This window comes from Ursus americanus, chromosome 3 (assembly GCF_024610735.1).
Source record: "Ursus americanus isolate L20-20 chromosome 3, mUrsAme1.1.p, whole genome shotgun sequence".
NCBI lineage: Eukaryota > Metazoa > Chordata > Mammalia > Carnivora > Ursidae > Ursus > Ursus americanus.
Window position 1 is genome coordinate 49742494 of NC_142129.1, and position 17877 is coordinate 49760370.

At 34.7% G+C, this 17877-nt stretch overlaps 1 protein-coding gene across 7 annotated transcripts in view; it reads right to left on the reverse strand.

Annotated features, from left to right (window-relative positions):
• Positions 1–17877, reverse strand: part of PALS2 (protein associated with LIN7 2, MAGUK p55 family member) — a 108315-nt gene that overhangs the window by 44113 nt on the left and 46325 nt on the right. For 4 of the 7 annotated variants that reach the window (XM_045793014.2, XM_087860964.1, XM_045793016.2 and 1 more), the window contains exons 2-3: positions 17627–17745; positions 993–1145 (exon numbers count right to left, since the gene is read on the reverse strand). In XM_045793014.2, coding sequence (XP_045648970.1) covers positions 993–1145; positions 17627–17743 — 270 coding nt within the window. In that variant the 5' untranslated portion in view covers positions 17744–17745. Of the gene's footprint in view, positions 1–992; positions 1146–17626; positions 17749–17877 lie in introns of all 7 variants that reach the window. The other 3 variants (XM_045793013.2, XM_087860963.1, XM_045793015.2) reach the window with 1 other exon arrangement.

A 17877-nucleotide genomic window follows, 5' to 3' on the forward strand; every position in this document is an offset into this window, starting at 1 on the left:
ATGGCTTACTGTGCCTTATAAGGCCTTCATCAACTGGCACAAGCATATAGGATGTCTCTGATATGCGTTCATTTTTTTGTACTTTAAGATACTGATTCATGGAGCAACCGACTCACTATAAACCTTTGTATTTTGCAGCCATACTGCTGAAGAGTCACAGAAAGTCCTTGAGAAAAATCAAAGAGGTGTTGCCATTTGATTTTCAATGCTGAGATTTAGAGTGAAAAGCACTTTATTCTTCTATCCCAGCACCACTTACAGAACAGTCCATTCTTTCTCCCCTAAAATGTAGTATCTCTATCATAAATCAAATTGCCATATACATGTGGATGTATTTCTGGGGTTTTTTATTCTCTTCCATTGGTCTATTTTTCTAATACTGTCCCAATGCCACACTTAATTATAGGTTAATAAGAAATCTCTCTCCCTTCCCCTCCACTTTCTCTTTTAAAACTGACTTTTCTTTGTTAAACAGATTTACTTTCCACTGCTACAGACCAAAGCTTAGATTGCACCTATTTTTTTGCACCTATGGAGGAAATGTTACGGATTAGTTTCTATCCTTACACAGTTCTCTTTTGTTCCAAAGTCACTGATTGCGTCTCAGGCTCAGAAGCAACACTGAAACAGCTTTAATAAGGAGGGCTGTGAAACAGTGGTAGTGAAGAAGGAAAATCTATTATCACAGTACGAAAAATGTCTCTAGCATGTTGTCTGGTGGTGAATCAAGGCTGGCTTCAATTACACAATGGAAAATCCATTCTGATGTATTTCTGCTATACATTTATGTAGTATGGATTAGTTGTGTGTGTCTTGTTTTGATATCCTCAGTATTTTAGGACATTAAAATACCTAAGTTGGAATTTACATATTTACAAAATATGGCTCTAAATAATCTTAAATAAATCACCTTAAACTGGAACTTAACTACTAAAAGAGAATACTTTGAGAATACAGGGGACTTGGGAAAAAGAGTAATAGGCAAAATTTACCTGGAAGTGAGGCTCTTTGAGTATACCAACCAGTTCTGCCACATTTTCATCCACATTTATTAAGGGAGTGATATCTTCAAGAATTTCATTGACTAATTCTAAGTTATTATCACTGACAGCTTCTAGTTTTGAATCTTCTAGCCTCTCGTGAGCCTGAAAAGATAACGGTATAATTAAAGTCATAACACATATTGTTTTGCTCCAGACCATGGTTTTCTTCTTTTCATAAAGAACACTTAAAAAGATACTACTGAAGGTTTGATTCATTGAAATCAAATTTAATATTCCAATCAGAGGCAATATATAGATTTTATAGTAAATGTTATCAGAAATACAATAAATCTTGGCTTCTATTCCTATTCTAAAAGTCATGGAAACTTGTTTTAATAACTAAACCATGAAAAACCTAAATAGGTCAAATGACAACTGAAAAACACACATTTCCTACCCAATAGAATTTCCTAATGACTTTCTGGTCTAGGTTCAAACTCTAGATGATACTGCTTATGCTTAATGAAAATTAATGATTATGCATAATAAAAATTAAAAAATAGGAATGTAATCATTATATGGACAGCCATTATAAAATAATAATCATTTGGGGAGCGCCAAATCCTAAAGCTACCATTTTCCAATTTTGAAAATCAGCAAAATTAAATCAATTCAAGGAAGTCAGCTCTTGAACTGGACCTTGTAGGATTGTTTGATTTCATTAGGGGAGTGATCCCCTCCTGTCTCTTTATCTTAAGCCACTTTTTTTTTTTTTTAAATCTCACCATCTTTTCCATGGAAAATGAACCACGAATCACACTGTCACAGGAAACAAGTAGTCCTAATTAGACTTTAATAGAGGGAGTAAGACAGAGTTTTAAATTCAAACTGAAAATGAACACTAAGCAGTCTCCCTAAGTGTTCTTTGTTTTTCTGATAAATGGTTGCTGTCTGATTTTGAAGGCAGGCAAAGCATAACTGTTAAGATTTAATGTATAAATGGGGGCGCCTGGATGGCACAGCGGTTAAGCGTCTGCCTTCGCCTCAGGGCGTGATCCCCCTGTTCTGGGATCAAGCCCCACATCAGGCTCCTCCGCTATGAGCCTGCTGCTTCCTCTCCCACTCCCCCTGCTTGTGTTCCCTCTCTCGCTGGCTGTCTCTGTCTCTGTCAAATAAATAAATTTAAAAAAAAAAAATCTTTAAAATAAAAAAAATAATTAAAAAAAAGATTTAATGTATAAATGAAACCATGTAAGATGACAAATCTGGTATTTAATATTTTAAGATCCATTTCTGTAAGTGCTCAGGAAAAATCCAAGTTTCAAGCAATAACAGTATCAATTAAACGTTATTGGTACCTATAATACTTTAGCTGTTACGTCTACCACTGAGTGGATCCTTCAAAGACAGAGTCTGATTTTTAAAATGCGATTTTTTTATTTAAATGTATTTTTTCTAGGTGACTTGCAAGAATGAAATAAGTGTTTAAGTGGAAGAGCGGGCTATATATTAAGCAACATTTTTAAGAAACACCTCAGGAAAAGAAAATTTTAAGTCATATGAAATGACAGAAGAAATTATAACTGTTATTAAACAAAGAAAAATGTCAAAAGACCAAATGTAATTTAGAGGAAGGAGTTTCTATTACATTTAGAAAAGAAAAAAAATTAGATAAGAAAAAAATTAAGATTAGGAAATGCCACAAAGAATGAAATGGGTAAATCTGTAATTTTCTGGAAGTTTAATATAAACCTAATAAGGATAAGATGATGAGGACACTCAACATATATCATAAAATGATTATCACCATTGGAAAAAACCTAAAATAATGGACATAACTAGCTATTAACTCTTACAAAACAAGCTAGAATTGCTTATTGCTTTAATACAAATATTTGCTGTTAACAAATATTTAATTTAGCATCGTTAACCTTGCAATACCCTATTACTCTTAAGGTAGTATAAGAAAGTTTAAGGAAAGAAAGGAAGTAAAGGAGCTTAACATTTATTGAGGGCTTTTTGTGTATGTGTCAGGAACTATATTCTCAGTGCTGTGTGTGTGTGTGTGTGTGTGTGTGTGTATTAGGCAAAGGTAGGTGTATTGTTGTTCTCCTCACCTTACATAGATGCTGATGCAAAATAAGATGAAGTGATTTGCTTGAATCCACACTACTGATAAGTGGCAGAGTCAGGTAGTCTAATACCAAGGCTTGAATGCTTACCTACTAAAGCTTATTTGACTTCATCACTATATAGACAGCCACTGAAATATCATACTGTGGCTAACTATTCCATCTATTATATGATGTATTATTCTAATTCATTTAACTGTGAGATATGCTCCCATTGACTGCTAGTTGATTTGTTGCTTCTTTGTATGCTCTTCTAGTCTAGATGTGTTTGTTCTACTGCATATATCCCCACAGTTATTTTATACTCCTGTGGTTCAGAATACCACCCATCCCTTCAATCTGCACCCTCTCTGCTCCAAGTAAGAGTTATAAACACCACCTGTTTCTCCAGGAAAGAGATAATGACTGCCTTACAATTTTCAGGTACTATGTCAATATATTTTCTGTAACATCCTATGGTCATGTAATATATCAATACAAGACACTGGGACAAGAGACAGAAATTATCACTGACTTGAGAACTCTAATATAGCTCCCTTTGTTTTTATGTTCATCTACCTTATTGCTCCCAAACTGGGTGAGGACACATGGGAATGTGGAAGAGGAAGTCAAGTAGGAAGTCAAGTAGTCAATAACAAAATTATGTTATAAAGACAAACATACCCAAAGGTTTTTTCATATCAACTACACAGACTGGTGCTATAGTAGGGAAGAATCTCACTACACAATAAGAAATTCTCAGAGAAAAAAAAGAAAAAAGGTTTTTTAGTGAAACTGCAGCTATAATTATATTAACACAGAAAGCCAATTTCTAAAATACAGTTGGGTTCTATCAAGATCAACTGTACTTTTTCCAGGAAAGCAAAAGCAGGTCTGTATTTGTTAGTACACAGATTTTTAAGCTTAAGATACTGTGAAAAAAGCTAGGACCTCTATTCACTTTAAAGTCAGAATTTATTTAGATTTCAAGAGGCAAGTGCCAACTTGAATTTAACCGATCAGACCAAAAAAAAAAAAAAAAAAAAAAGACAAAGGATATATTGAAAATTGACCAGAAGGACGGATGAATCATAAACTATTTGAATAAATGGGTCTTGTTTCCTTTAAGAAAAGACATTATTAGAAAGCTAGCATAACGTAATAAAAACATATTCCACCTGACACAAGTGGTTGAAAGAACATGCCATGACTGGTTTCGTAGAACACTTGGAGCTGATACAGATATGGCCTAGCTTTCTTGTATGACCAGTTCTGAGAATCCTATTTACCACTGCACCTTAGAAAAATGAACTACAGAGAAGAAAAAGTTCTTTCAGGATTTCTAGGTATTTCTTCTAGGCACAGTCCAATCATGCTTGCAAGCCCAAAAAAAAAAAAAAAAAAAAAAAAAGGTTTAACAAGTTGTGGGCTATAACTAAAGTGACAAATACTATTTATTTTTTTATATCTAATATTATTATTATGTGTAATAACCTTCCCTTTTGTTCTTAAAAGCAAGGACCAAAATATCATAAATTTTGTTTCTATCTTTGAATATGGCTAAGTATGTGGTAGTTACTCATTAAATGTTTCTTAAATAGTAAATGGGAAATAAGTTTTGCTGTGGTCAGTCATCCCCTTCTACTCTAGAAATTTTAGGAAGAGAAAGATCAAGAGAAGCCCACAAACAGTCAAAAATAAATAAAAATTTGAGCAGAAAATAGAAATGAGACAGGGAATAGAAAAGTAAATTTCTATTTTGCTTCTGCATACATTATATCAAAGACAATGAGATTTGTTCTGAACAAAAAAAATGGATGAAATAAGTATAAATAAATTAGAACTGAATTCTCTAATGAGTAAAGAACTTGTCAGAAATCTAGTTAACAAAAGGAGTTCAAATTCTTAGATTAATTATATATCGAAGTACTCAGGGCGCTTTTAAATAACATTGCCGAGCCACTCTTAGAGTTATCTGTAGAAAAAAAGAACCACACAGATGCCAAAGAACTAGAAATGGGAATCTGTTATACTTTTTTAAATGAGAAAGACCTTTTTTTTTTTTAAGCTTCACTTTAACAGTATTCAGAGAAAATATAAAAGAATACTTTTTATAATCTCTGAGTGGGAAAGACCTTTCTAACTTATGTTGCAAAATCTGGAAGCTATAAATTAAACAAAAAAGGCCCAATAAAATTAACTATATTTAAAAATTTAAATTTCTTGTCAAAAATCAGCAAAGTCAAAATACAAATAACAAACTAGGGTTAAAATACTTATAAATCATATTACAGACAAAAGGCTAATTTCCTTATACATAAAGGACTTCTTTTACTTATTAGAGAGAGAGAGCATGAGCACTAGCAGGGGAAAGGAAGAGGGACAAGCACACTCCCTGGTGAGTGGGGAGTCTGACATGGGGCTTAACCGCAGGATCCTGAGATCATGACCTAAGCCCAAGTCAGATGGTTAACCAACTGAGCCACAGAGGCACCCCTACATAAAGGACTTCTATAAACCAATAAGAAAAAGATCAACACATAAAGAGAAATAGGCAAATAGTATGAACAAGAAAAATGCAGAAAAGGAAATTCAAATACCTCTCTTCAACATATGAAAAGATACACAACCACCTTCATGATAAGAAGTACAAACTAAAATTATAGTACAATATTCTTTTTTTTTTATTAGATTGGCAAGGATAAAAATTCTGATAACATACCATGTTGGTGAGAATATAGTAAAAGACAGATACTCTCACACATGTTTTTTTTCTGGTGGGAACATACTAGTGAGCAAAGTACACATTCATCTGAAGACAGACGACAGTATGGGCCATAAAACACATCTTAAAAAGTTTATAAGAATAAAAATCATAATACATATGCTATGAGACAATGGAATCAAATCAAAACTCAATAATAGAAAAACAGCCAGAAAACTCAAAACATTTGGAGACAAAGCAACACTTTTTTTTTTCCTTCAGGATTTATTCATGAGAGATAGCACACAAGTGCATAAGTGGGGGTCAGGGGGAAGGGGCAGAGGGAGAAAGAGAAGCAGACTCCCTGCTAAACAGGGAGCCGGATGTGGGGCTCGAGACCAGAACCCTGGGATCATGATCTGAGCCAAAGGCAGACGCTTAACTGACTGAGCTGCCCAGGAGCCCCCAAAGCAACACATTTCCAAAAACACATGGGTCAAAGAAGAAGTCTTAAGAAAAATTTAAAAATATGTGATCCAAACGAAAATACAACTTACCAAATTTTGTGGGATGTGGCAAAAGCAGTGTTTAAAGGGGAATTTATAGCACTGAATGCATAGTTAGAAAAGAAAAAAAAAGGCCTAAAATCAATAATCTAAACTTACATCTTATAAAGTCAAGAAAAAAGAACAAATTAAATCCAGAGTAAGTAGAAGGAAAGAAATAATCAAATTTAAAGCAGAAACCAATGAAAATGAAACCAGGAAGTCAATAAAAGTTAATGAAACCAAAAGCTGGTTCTTTGAAAAGATTAAAATTGATAAACTTCTTGCTAGGTTAACTAAGAAAAAACGAGAAGACGGAGATTTACTAATAACAGAAATGAAAGGGGGGCCATCACTACTGATGCTATAGACATTAAAGAATTCTATGCCCACAAATTTGATAACCTATATGAAATGGACCAATTCCTTTAAATACACAATCCACCAAAACTCACAAAAGGAGATATAGATAACTTGAAGAGTACTATATCTGTTAAAGAAATTAAATCAATAATTAATAACCTTCCCAAACAGAAAGCACTAGGCCCACCAGGGACTAACTGGTATATTCTACCAAACATTTAGGGAAGAAATTATACCAATTTTCTACAGTCTCTTCCAGGAGATAGAGGAAACATTTCTTAACTCATTCTATAGGGACAGCATTACTCTAATGCCAAAACTGGACAAAAACATTACATGTCATTATACATTTGTTAAAACCCACAGACACACATATACAACACAAAGTATGAACACTGATGTGGACTATGGACTTAAGTTAATAAAGTTTTAAATTTATAAAAAATTGAGCAGAAAGTACAGAGAATTTCTATGCATCTGCCTTACCCCAGTTTCTCTTATTTACATCTTGCATTAGTATACATTTGTTATAAGCCAATTTGATACAGTATTATTAATTAAAGACTATGGTTTACATTAAGATCCCCTCTAAATATGGTGCCATTCCATGGGTTTTGACAAATGCATAATGTCATCTATGCACATTTACTGTATCATACAGAATAGTCCCACGGCCCTAAAAATGGTCCATGCTTCACCTATTCATCCCTCCCTGTACTCTCCCAAACCCTGGCAACAACTGATTCTTTTGTACTGTCTACAACTTTTGCTTTTTCCAGAATGAAATGTAGTTAGAATCATACAGTATATACCTTTTCTAGCAAGGTTTCTTTCATCTAGCAATATGTATTTGTAGTTCCTCCATATTGTTTTGAAGTTTCATAACTCATTTCTTTTTATTGCTGAATAATATTCCATTGTATGGATGCATCACACTTTATGCTCCTATTAAAAAAATCATGGTTTGCTTCCAAGTTTTGACAATTATGAATAAATATGCTATAAACATTCACATGTAGATTTCTGAACATAAATTATCAGCTCCCTTGGGTAATCATCAAGGAGTACAATCACTGGATTGTACGGTAATACTATGTTAGCTTTGTAAGAAACTGCCAAAGTGTCTTCCAAAGTAGTTGTACTATTTGCATTGCTACCAGCAATGAATGAACAGCTTTCTTTTTAGGATACAGGCCTCCTCAGAGATATTGCAGGTTCAGGTCCAGAATACCAAAATAAAGTGAACATTGCAAAAAGGGAATATTGCAATAAAGTCAGTCAAGGAATTTTTTGTTTTTTCCAGTGCATATGAAGTTATGTTTATACTACAGGGTAGTCTATTAAGTGTACAATAACATTGTATCTGAAAAACAATGTATAGACCTTAATTAAAAATTACCTTATTGCTAAATCTGCTAACCATCGTTGAGCTTTTGGCAAGTCAACGTTCTTGCTGGAAGAGGGTTGCACCTCAATGTTGAAGGCTGTTAACTGATCAGGGTGGTGTTGCTGAAGGCCTGGGTGGCTGTGGCAATTTCTTAAAATAAGACAATGAAGTCTGCTGCATCAATGGACTCTGCCTTTTATGAACAATTTCTTTGTAGCAGGAGAGTCTGTTTGGCAGTTTTTCCCCAACAGCAGAACTTCTATCAAAATTTAGAGTCAATCTTCTCAAACCCTGCTATTACATTATCAACTAAGTTTATGTAACATTCCAAATCCATTGCTGTCATTTCAACAATCTTCATAGCACTTCTTCAAGAGTAGATTCCATCTTAAGAAATCACTGTCTCTGCTCACCCACTAGAAACAACTCCTCATTTGAGGAGATGGGTGGTTCAGTTGGTTAAGTGCCCAACTCTTGAATTCAGCTCAGGTCATGATCTCAGGGTTGTGAGACTGAGCCCTGTGTCAGGCTTGCACTCAGCACGGAGTCTGCTTGAGAGTCTCTCCCTCTGCCCCTTCCCCACCTGCTCATGAGCACACACACTCTCTCTTAAACAACTCCTCGCCCATTAAAAAGTTTATTATGAGGTTGCAGCAATTCAAATATTATCATGAAAAAGTGGAAATAGTGTGAGAATTACCAAAATGTGACACAGAAAAATGAAGTGAGCAAACGCTGCTGAAAAAAAATGGTAGTGACAGATTTGCTCAAAGCAGGGTTGCCACAAACCTTCAACTAAAACAGCAACAACAAAAAAACCCACCACCAAAAAACCATAGTATCCGTGATGAAATAAAGAGAAGCACAATAAAATGAAGGACACCTGTGTATGTTTTGCAAATATTTTCCCCCAATCTGTACCTTTCCTTTTCATTTTCTTTTTTTTTGTTTTGATAATTTTTTATTATGTTAGCCACCATACAGTATATCCTTAGTTTTTGATGTAATGTTCCATGATTCATTACTTGTGTATAACACCCAGTGCACCATGCAGTATGTACCCTCCTTAATACCCATCACCGGCCTATCCCAACCCCCCACCCCTTCCCCTCTAAAGCCCTCAGTTTGTTTCCCAGAGTCCACAGTCTCTCACGGTTCATTCTCCCTTCTGTTTACCCCCCCTTCATTCTTCCCTTCCTTCTCCTACCAATCTTCCTATTTATATTCCATAAATGAGTGAAACCATACGATAATCGACTTCCTTTTCATTTTCTTAATGGTATCTTTTAAAGTAGAAAGTTTTAAATTTTGATAAAATCTAATTAATGAAATTTTTCATTATGCTTCATGCTTTTTATATCTTATCTAAGACATCTTTCTCTAACCCAAAGTTGCAAAGTTTTCCTTATGTATTCTTTTAAAAGTTTTAAAATTTTAGCTCTTACTTTTAGATCTATGATCTATTTTGAGGTAATTGTTGTTTACAATGTGAGGAAAAAGATGATGTTCATTTTTTTGCATATAAATATTCGATTGTTCCAGCAACATTTATTGAAAGGACTATCATTTCTTCATTGAATTACCATGGTGCTACTAATAAAAACCAGTTGACCATATATATATATTGGTCTCTTTCTGGGCTCTATTCTGTGACACTGATCTATATGCCAATACTACAATGTTTTCTTTACTGTAGAGTAATAGTAATCCTTGAAATTAGGTTGTAGAGAGCATAAAATTTTCTTCTTTTTTAAAACTGTTTTGGTTAGTCTAGGTTCTTCATAAATTTCAGTATCAATATGTCGGCCTGAAATTTTGACTGGGATTCTACCGAATCTACAGATCACTTTGGGGAGAACTGACAATATTAACAGTACTGAGCCTTCCAAACCCTGTATGTATGTATGTATATACGCCTTTACAATTCAGCAATTTTTTTTTAGTTTCCAGTGTATAGGTCTGGCACATATTGTTAAATTGACTCCTATTTCTTTAACTAGTATATAAAAATACAACTGATTTATGTAGACTGAGCTTGAATCTTATGACCTTGCTAAACTCACTTGTTAGCTCTAGGTTTGTTTTTCTTCCTACTGATGAATTCTTAGGATTTTCAATATAAACAATAATGTCGTCTTTGAATAAAGATAGTTTATTTTTTCTTCTTCAATCTGTATGCCTTTTATTTATCTACTTTTCCTTGCCTTTTTGCACTAGCTAGTACCAGTTCTGTATCTGGTACAAAAGTAAATGGAAATGATGAAGGCTGAACAGAAGTGATCACAGAAAGCATTCTGTCTTCCACCATTAATTATGATGTTAACTGCAATTTTTTTAATAGATGTCCATCATGTTCAGGCAATTTCCTTCTAAGTTTACCAAGTTTTTATCAGGAATGAATGTTCAATTTTGTAAAATGCTTTTCCTGCGACTAGGAGCACAATCACATGACTTTTATCATATCAACAAAATGGTGACATTTATTGGTTTTCAAATATTAAGGCAGTCTTGCATTTTTTAGACAAAACTCAACTTGATAATGGGGTATTATCCTTTCTGTATGTTGCTGGATTTGATTTGCTAGTATTATCTTAAGAACTTGAAGTCTATGTTCAAGAGGGGTACTATTTTGCAGTTTTCCTTTCTTGAAATGTTCATAGCTGGCTTTGCTATTACGGTAACACTGAGCCTCATAAAATAGTAAATGTTTCCTTCTCATCCTCTTTTTCTGGAAGAAATCAAGTGGAACTGCAAATATTCAGTTTAAAAAATATAGAGCTATTCAGGTTGTCTATTCTTATGTAGGCTTTAGTTTGTGTCTTTTAAGGAATTAATCGATTTCATCTAAGTTGTCATAACTATTGTCATAAAGTCGTTCATAATATTTCTTATTATTCTTGCAATGTCTGTTGGATTTGTTGTAGTGATGTCCTCTCATTTCTGACACTGATAATTTGGGTCTAGCTACAGGATTACTGATTTTATTATTTCAAGTTACACTGACTTTGTCTATTTGCCTTTTATATGTTTAGTCTTTTTATTATTTACTTTCTTTCTGCTTATTTTGAATTTAATTTGCTCTTCTTTTTCTATTTTCTCAAGGTGGACACTTTGATGACTGATTTACATATTGTTCTTTTCTAATAAAGGAATTTTCCTCCAAGCATTGTTTTGACATATATTTTCATTTCATTCAATTCCAAACATTTTTTTTCTGTTTCTTCGGGATTTCTTCTCTGCCCTATGGCTATTTAGAAGTATACTGTTTAATTTCCAGATACTTGGGGATTTTTCAAATAACTCTTATTGAATTTTAGTTTAATTCTGCTTTAGTTTCACAGGTCTGCTATAACAAACTAGGGTGAATCTGCCCAATGTACTGTGTAGTATGAGGACTCTTCGACTCTCTTGTGGGAATGCAAACTATTCTCCATACTTTGTGATCTCTGGAAATTGTTTGGCCTACTGTGCTTTCCAGGGGATCTTCTCTGGAACTCTAGAAGCCTACTTCATACCTATATAGGTCAGTGCTCAAAGATTTGAGGGCAGATCTCCAGAGCTCTTTCTGTGTTCAGCTTCCCCCTCCCTGATATTTTGCCACACAAATTCCAGTCACCTCCATCTCCCCAAATCCTGACCTCTATGAAGACTACTGGCCTGTTTGTATTTCTTTTCTTTCCTGCAGCCTGAAAACTATCCTCAATTTCATAATGCTCACTTTATTTGTTTCCTTTCTGCCAGGGATCATGGTCCTGTGCTGCCTACTATCCCATGTCTAAAGATGGTTTCCCTCCCCATCCCATATTTTGCTAACTTGTGATGGTAATTCAAGACTATTTTTTCTTCCTTATGGCTTGGGTGAACTTTATTCATTCTTGTAACTTTACTTTTCGTGGTACACTAGAGATTTCAGTATGCATCCCTGACTTTTTATACACTGTAAGCCATTTCTTCTACCATTTACTGAACATTGTTATTACTTCATTTTAAAAGTCAATATTATGTTTACCATTAGTATTCCCGTTCCTTTGTCATTCTTTCTGCCAGAAAAACTTCCTTTTGCATTTCTTATAGAGTAAATGGAGATTATTTTTCTCAGATTTCATTTGTCTAAAAGTAAAAATCTTTATTTTGCTTTCATTGCCAGAAAGGGAATTTAAGGTTGGCAGTGTTTTTATTTCAAAACGTTAATGATCTCAGTGCACTCTGTTTTGACATATATAGTTCCTGTTTGGGTTTTTTTTTTTTTTTTTAAGATTTGATTTATGTGAGAGAGGGAATGAGAGAGAGACAGCATGAGAGGGGGGAGGGTCAGAGGGAGAAGCCGACTCCCGGCTGAGCAGGGAGCCTGACATGTGACTCATCCCAGGCCTCCAGGATCACACCTGAGCCGAACACAGTCAATTAACCAACTGAGCCACCCAGCGCCCTATAGTTCCTGTTTTACTGCTAACCATTAGGCTTACTGTTTCTCTTTAAAAGTATTCTTATCTGGTTACTTTACAAATATTCACTCTGTCTCTGATTTTCATGAATTTGACTATGTTGTTCAAAGTATGTTTTTCTTTATATTTTTCCTGCAAGAGGATTCACTTTGCTTCCTGGAGCTTCAGTTGATGCTGTTCATCAGTTTTGAAAATTCTCGGCTACTGTATCTTCACAGTATTGTGAAGTAGTCACACTATTTCTTCTGTTCCATTCCTTCTTCTCTCTTTCTGGGATACCAATTACATGTATATCAAACCTTCTGAGTATGCCTCCTATTCTCTGTTTTTTCCATACTTGCTACTGAGTTTCAGTTTGGATGCTTACTACTGGACTGTCTTTAAATTCATGGATCACCTTCTCTGCAATGTTTAATCTATTAACCCCATCAAGTGAGCTTTTAATTTCAGATATTATATATTTGAGTCCTTGAATATCCATGATTGTTTTTTAAAGTATAACTAACATAGTGTTACATTAGTTTCAGGTGTACATTGATTTGACAAATCTACACATTACTCAGGGCTCATCGTGATAAGTACAGTCACCACCTGTTACCATACGTTATTTCAATATCATTAACTATATTCCCTATGCTTTTAATCTCCAAGACTACTTTTTTTACAACTGAAATTTGTACCTCTTAATCTCCCTTATCCATTTCACACATCCCCTACCCACTGCCCCTTCAGCAACCACCAGTTTGTTCTCTATATTTAAGAGTCTGTTTGTTTGCAGTACTGCTTTAAAAAGCCATGAAATGGAACCAACCCAAGTGATCACTGACAGATGAATGAATGAAGATGATGTGATATATTGGGACTACGCCAAAGTAAAAAGCTTTTGCAATGAAGGAAACCATCAACAAAACGACAAGGAAACGTGCTGAGTGGGAGAAGATATTTGCAAATGATAGATCCTATGGGGTTAATATGGAAAATATATAAAGAACTCTTAAACTCAACACCAAAAAAAATAAATAAATAAACTGATTTAAAAATGGGCAGAGCACTTGAATAGACATTTTTCCAAAGAAGACATACAGATGGCCAACAGACACATGAAAAGAAGTTCAACCTCACTGATCACCAGGAAAATGCAAATCAAAACCACAATGAGATATCACCTTACACTTATCAAAATGACTAGAAGCAAAAAGACAAGAAATAAGTGTTGGCAAGGATGTGGAGAAAAAGAATCCTTGTGCACTGCTGGTGGGAATGCAAACTGATGCAGCCACTGTGGAAAATAGTATGGAAGTCCCTCACAAAATTAACAGAAATACCACATAATCTAGTAATTCCACTACTCGGTATTCAGCTAAAGAAAACACATGTGCTAATTCAAAAAGATATATGCACCCCTATGTTTATTCCAGTATTAGTTACAATAGCCAAAATATGGAAGCAGCCCAAACGTCAATGATGGATTAATCAATAAAGAAGATGTGGTATATATACAATGGAATATCACTCAGCCATAAAAAAGAATAAGATCTTGCCATTTACAAAACACGGATGCACCCAGAGGGTATTATGCTAAGTGAAATAAGTCAGACAAATACTGTACGTTTTCACTTCTATGTAGAATCTAAAAAACAAAATAAACAAAAAACAGAAACAGACCCATAAATACAGAGAACAAACTGATGACTGCCAGAAGGGAAGTAGATAAAAGGATGGGCAGTTGAAGGGGAGTGGGAGATACAGACCTCCAATTATGCAATAAGCCATGTGGACAAATGGTGTAGCATGGGAACACAGTCAATGGTACTGAAATAGTGTTATATGGCGACAGATGGTAGCTGCACTATTGGGGAGAACAGCATAATGTACAGACTTGTCAAATCACTATGCTGTACACCTGAAACTAATATAACATAGTGTGTCAACTATATTTCAAAAGAAAAATGTTTTAAAAAGATGATGGGGGGACACCTTGGTGGCTAAGTTGGTTAAGTGCCTGACTCTTGGTTTTGGCTCAGGTCATGCTCTCAGGGTTGTGGGATGGAGCCCTGAGTGGGGGCAGTGCAGAGTCGGCTTAAGATTCTCTCTCTCTCCCTCTGCTCCACCACCCCCGCTCTGCCCCTGCTCATGTACATGTGTACATAAAATCTTTAAAAAAAGATGATGTGGTACACGTGTATATATACATACATCTGTACATATACACACGTATATAATGGAACATACACACACACACACACACACACACACACACACAATGGCATATTATTCAGACATAAAGATGAGATCTTGCCATTTGTAATATATGGATGGACCTAAGGGGTATTATGCTAAGTAAAGTAAGTCAGACAAAATTAAATGCCATATGATTTCACTTATATATGGAATCTAAAAGACAGAACAAATGACCACTTGATTGATTTTGATTCTAATTTTGATTCTATTTTCTAGTAATATTTTAAATGACTTCATTTTCCCTTTTCTTCTATTAAAATATACTAATACATTATTTTAAAATATTTGTTTATAAACTCTAATAAAAGGATCATCTACGGAACTGCTTCTGTTATTTTTCTCATGATTATTAGTCACACGTCCCTGTCTCTCCATGTGTCTAGCAACATACGCCTCTCTGTTCCCTCAGAAACTTAACCATTTTTCTCTACCTGTTATACTAGGAGTGTTGGCCTGCTGTGACTCAGTATCTCTTTTATGGGAGTAGAAGTCTTCCTTTCCTCCTGGGATTTCTTTTCTTTCATTGTGGGAATACTAAGCTATCATTGTTTCTATTTATTGAGAAGCTGTTTAAATGGTGGATACTATTGGTTGATTCTGCTCTTAATTTCATTTTTTAAAAAGATTTATTTATTTGAGAGTGTGTGCATGAGTGGGAAGGGCAGAGGGAGGAGGAGAGAGAATCCCACGAAGACTTTGCACTGAGCCCTACGTGGGGCTCAATCTCACCACACTGAGATCATGACCTGAGTCAAAACCAAGTCGGACACTTAACTGAATGTGTCACGCAGGTGCCCCCTTAATTTCATTTTTATCATCAGAAGATTACACTAGCAGCTGAGCTCCTCAAAAGTCATTTAGCCATTTCACCTTTTGAGAATAATGAACAAGATAATCCTCTATAAGGCCAATATCAATGGCACAAAAGCCAGAACAAAAATAATTTTTTACCCACAGAAATTCTTAGGAATACACATGTACACAAAATCTGTGCTACAGTAGAAAGAGCACAGAATTTGAAGAAAGAAGGGCACCTGAGTGGCTCAGTTGTTAAGTGTGTCTTCGGCTCAAGGTGTGATCCTGGGGTCCTGGGATCGAGCCCTGCATGGGGCTCCTCCACTGGGAGCCTGCTTCTTCCTCTCCTACTCCCCCTGCTTGTGTTCCCTCTCTCACTGGCTGTCTCTTTCTCTGTCAAATAAATAAAATCTTAAAAAAAAAAAAAAAAAGAATTTGAAGAAAGAAAACCTAGTCTAAAACTCATCTCTGTCAATTTTCTAGGACAGTGACCTTAGACAAATAATTCTTCTACTTTGATTTTCAATTCATTAAGCTGTTGTGAAGACAAAACAATACACTTTAAAGACCTCTGTGAATTATAAACACACAGTAAGATGCCTTATTATCTCATTTCTAAATCTACAGATCAAAGACGATAAATTAAATAAACATGCGGACATGGGTGTGTAATAGATATTGACAATAAAAACTGACAACCAACATTATGATATCAAAGGAAGAGTCAAAAACTATTTTAAAAGTACCAATCAGAGCTAAGGGTGAGCTAGTTAATACAGGCTTAAATAGTCCCTACATATTTCAATAGACCCTGAAGCCACTACTCTATCTTGACATTTATGACAAGAAGTTTGAATTTGAAAATACAGCATATCCTATAATATTACTATTAAGATAAAGAACTATCTATAAACTTTGGAAAAACTGCAATAGAAAATGACTAAAATTGGGGCACTTGGGTGGCTCAGTCAGTTAAGTAGCTAACACTTGGTTTCAGCTCAGGTCATGATCTCGGGGTCCTGGATGGAGCCCCGCATCACTCTGCTTGAGGATTCTCTCTCTCTCTCCCCTGCAACCCCAGCTCACACTCATTCTCTCTCTCTCTCTCAAATAAATCTTTAAAAAAAAAATGACTAAAATAAAAATTCCTGTTGGGTGATATACAACTAGATCCATTTTTACTTAGAGGCCAAATGTTTTATATCATGTGATCTTAGAATGATTAAGTTTATGAATAAAATGAAGAATTTGCATCAACTCACTTTTACAATGGAAAACTTTGTAAAAGGTATGATTTTTCACAAGTGAGAAGAAAAAACTGTGATTAAAAAACGATATGAGAGAGGGCAAAATCAACATACTAGAAGAGCAAAAAGCAAATGAAGGAAAGGCCACAGAAGGCATGTGGCACAGGTTTCTGAAAGAAAGAATCATTTGAAGGAATTCCGAAGAATGGGACAGCAGGGTTGTGAAGTAGTTAACATACCAAGCTTTAGTGATGTTTATGAAAATTAATACAGGATATAGTATAAGTGAAAAAAACTGGACTAAGAATAGTTGTAAAAGTGTGTTTACGGATGAGTTAAAGAGACTATTAGAGAGCTGATTACAGAAACAGACTTAAAATATCAAGGTTATTCAAGAGAAAACAAGATTTCAAAAAGTACTAGATATAGGAAGTCAAGAACTGAAATGAAAAATAGGTACACAGTCTAATATAAAAGAAGAATATCAGTATTTTACGGTTGCTGAAATGGAGACAGTACTAGGATCTTTTTCATAAGTCCTGTTATGACTGTTCAGTTACAATTTCCCTAAAACTTTAAATGTGTTAGGCTAAAACTAAGAGTTATTTTATCTTGTATTTAAAGTCAGCATAGAAGAGGCAAAAGTGGTCTAATTTTCATGTGCATGAAGATTTCATTATGTGATAAGTGTTATTTGCTAACTAAGCCAAAGACATATCAAGTTCTGAAACAGTAATATCTGAAAAGACCTCTGTAAAGACAATTTTAAAAATAATTTAGTAAGCTTATGAATAAACCACTATACCTTAGCAAGTGATTTTACAATAGGATTCTCCATAATCCCCTTGAGGAAAATTAGGTCTATTTCTTCTGCTCCCGTAGATGAGGGCAGCTCCGTAAGGTTGTCCAACACTTGCTGCATTGCTGCTGAGATAAAAGCAATAAAATTAAAAAAACAAAAAAACACAACAACCAAACCCTTAAATTCCAAGCCATTATGAAATAGAATATAAAATAATATTTGATATATTTAAAATAATTCAAATAAAAAGACAT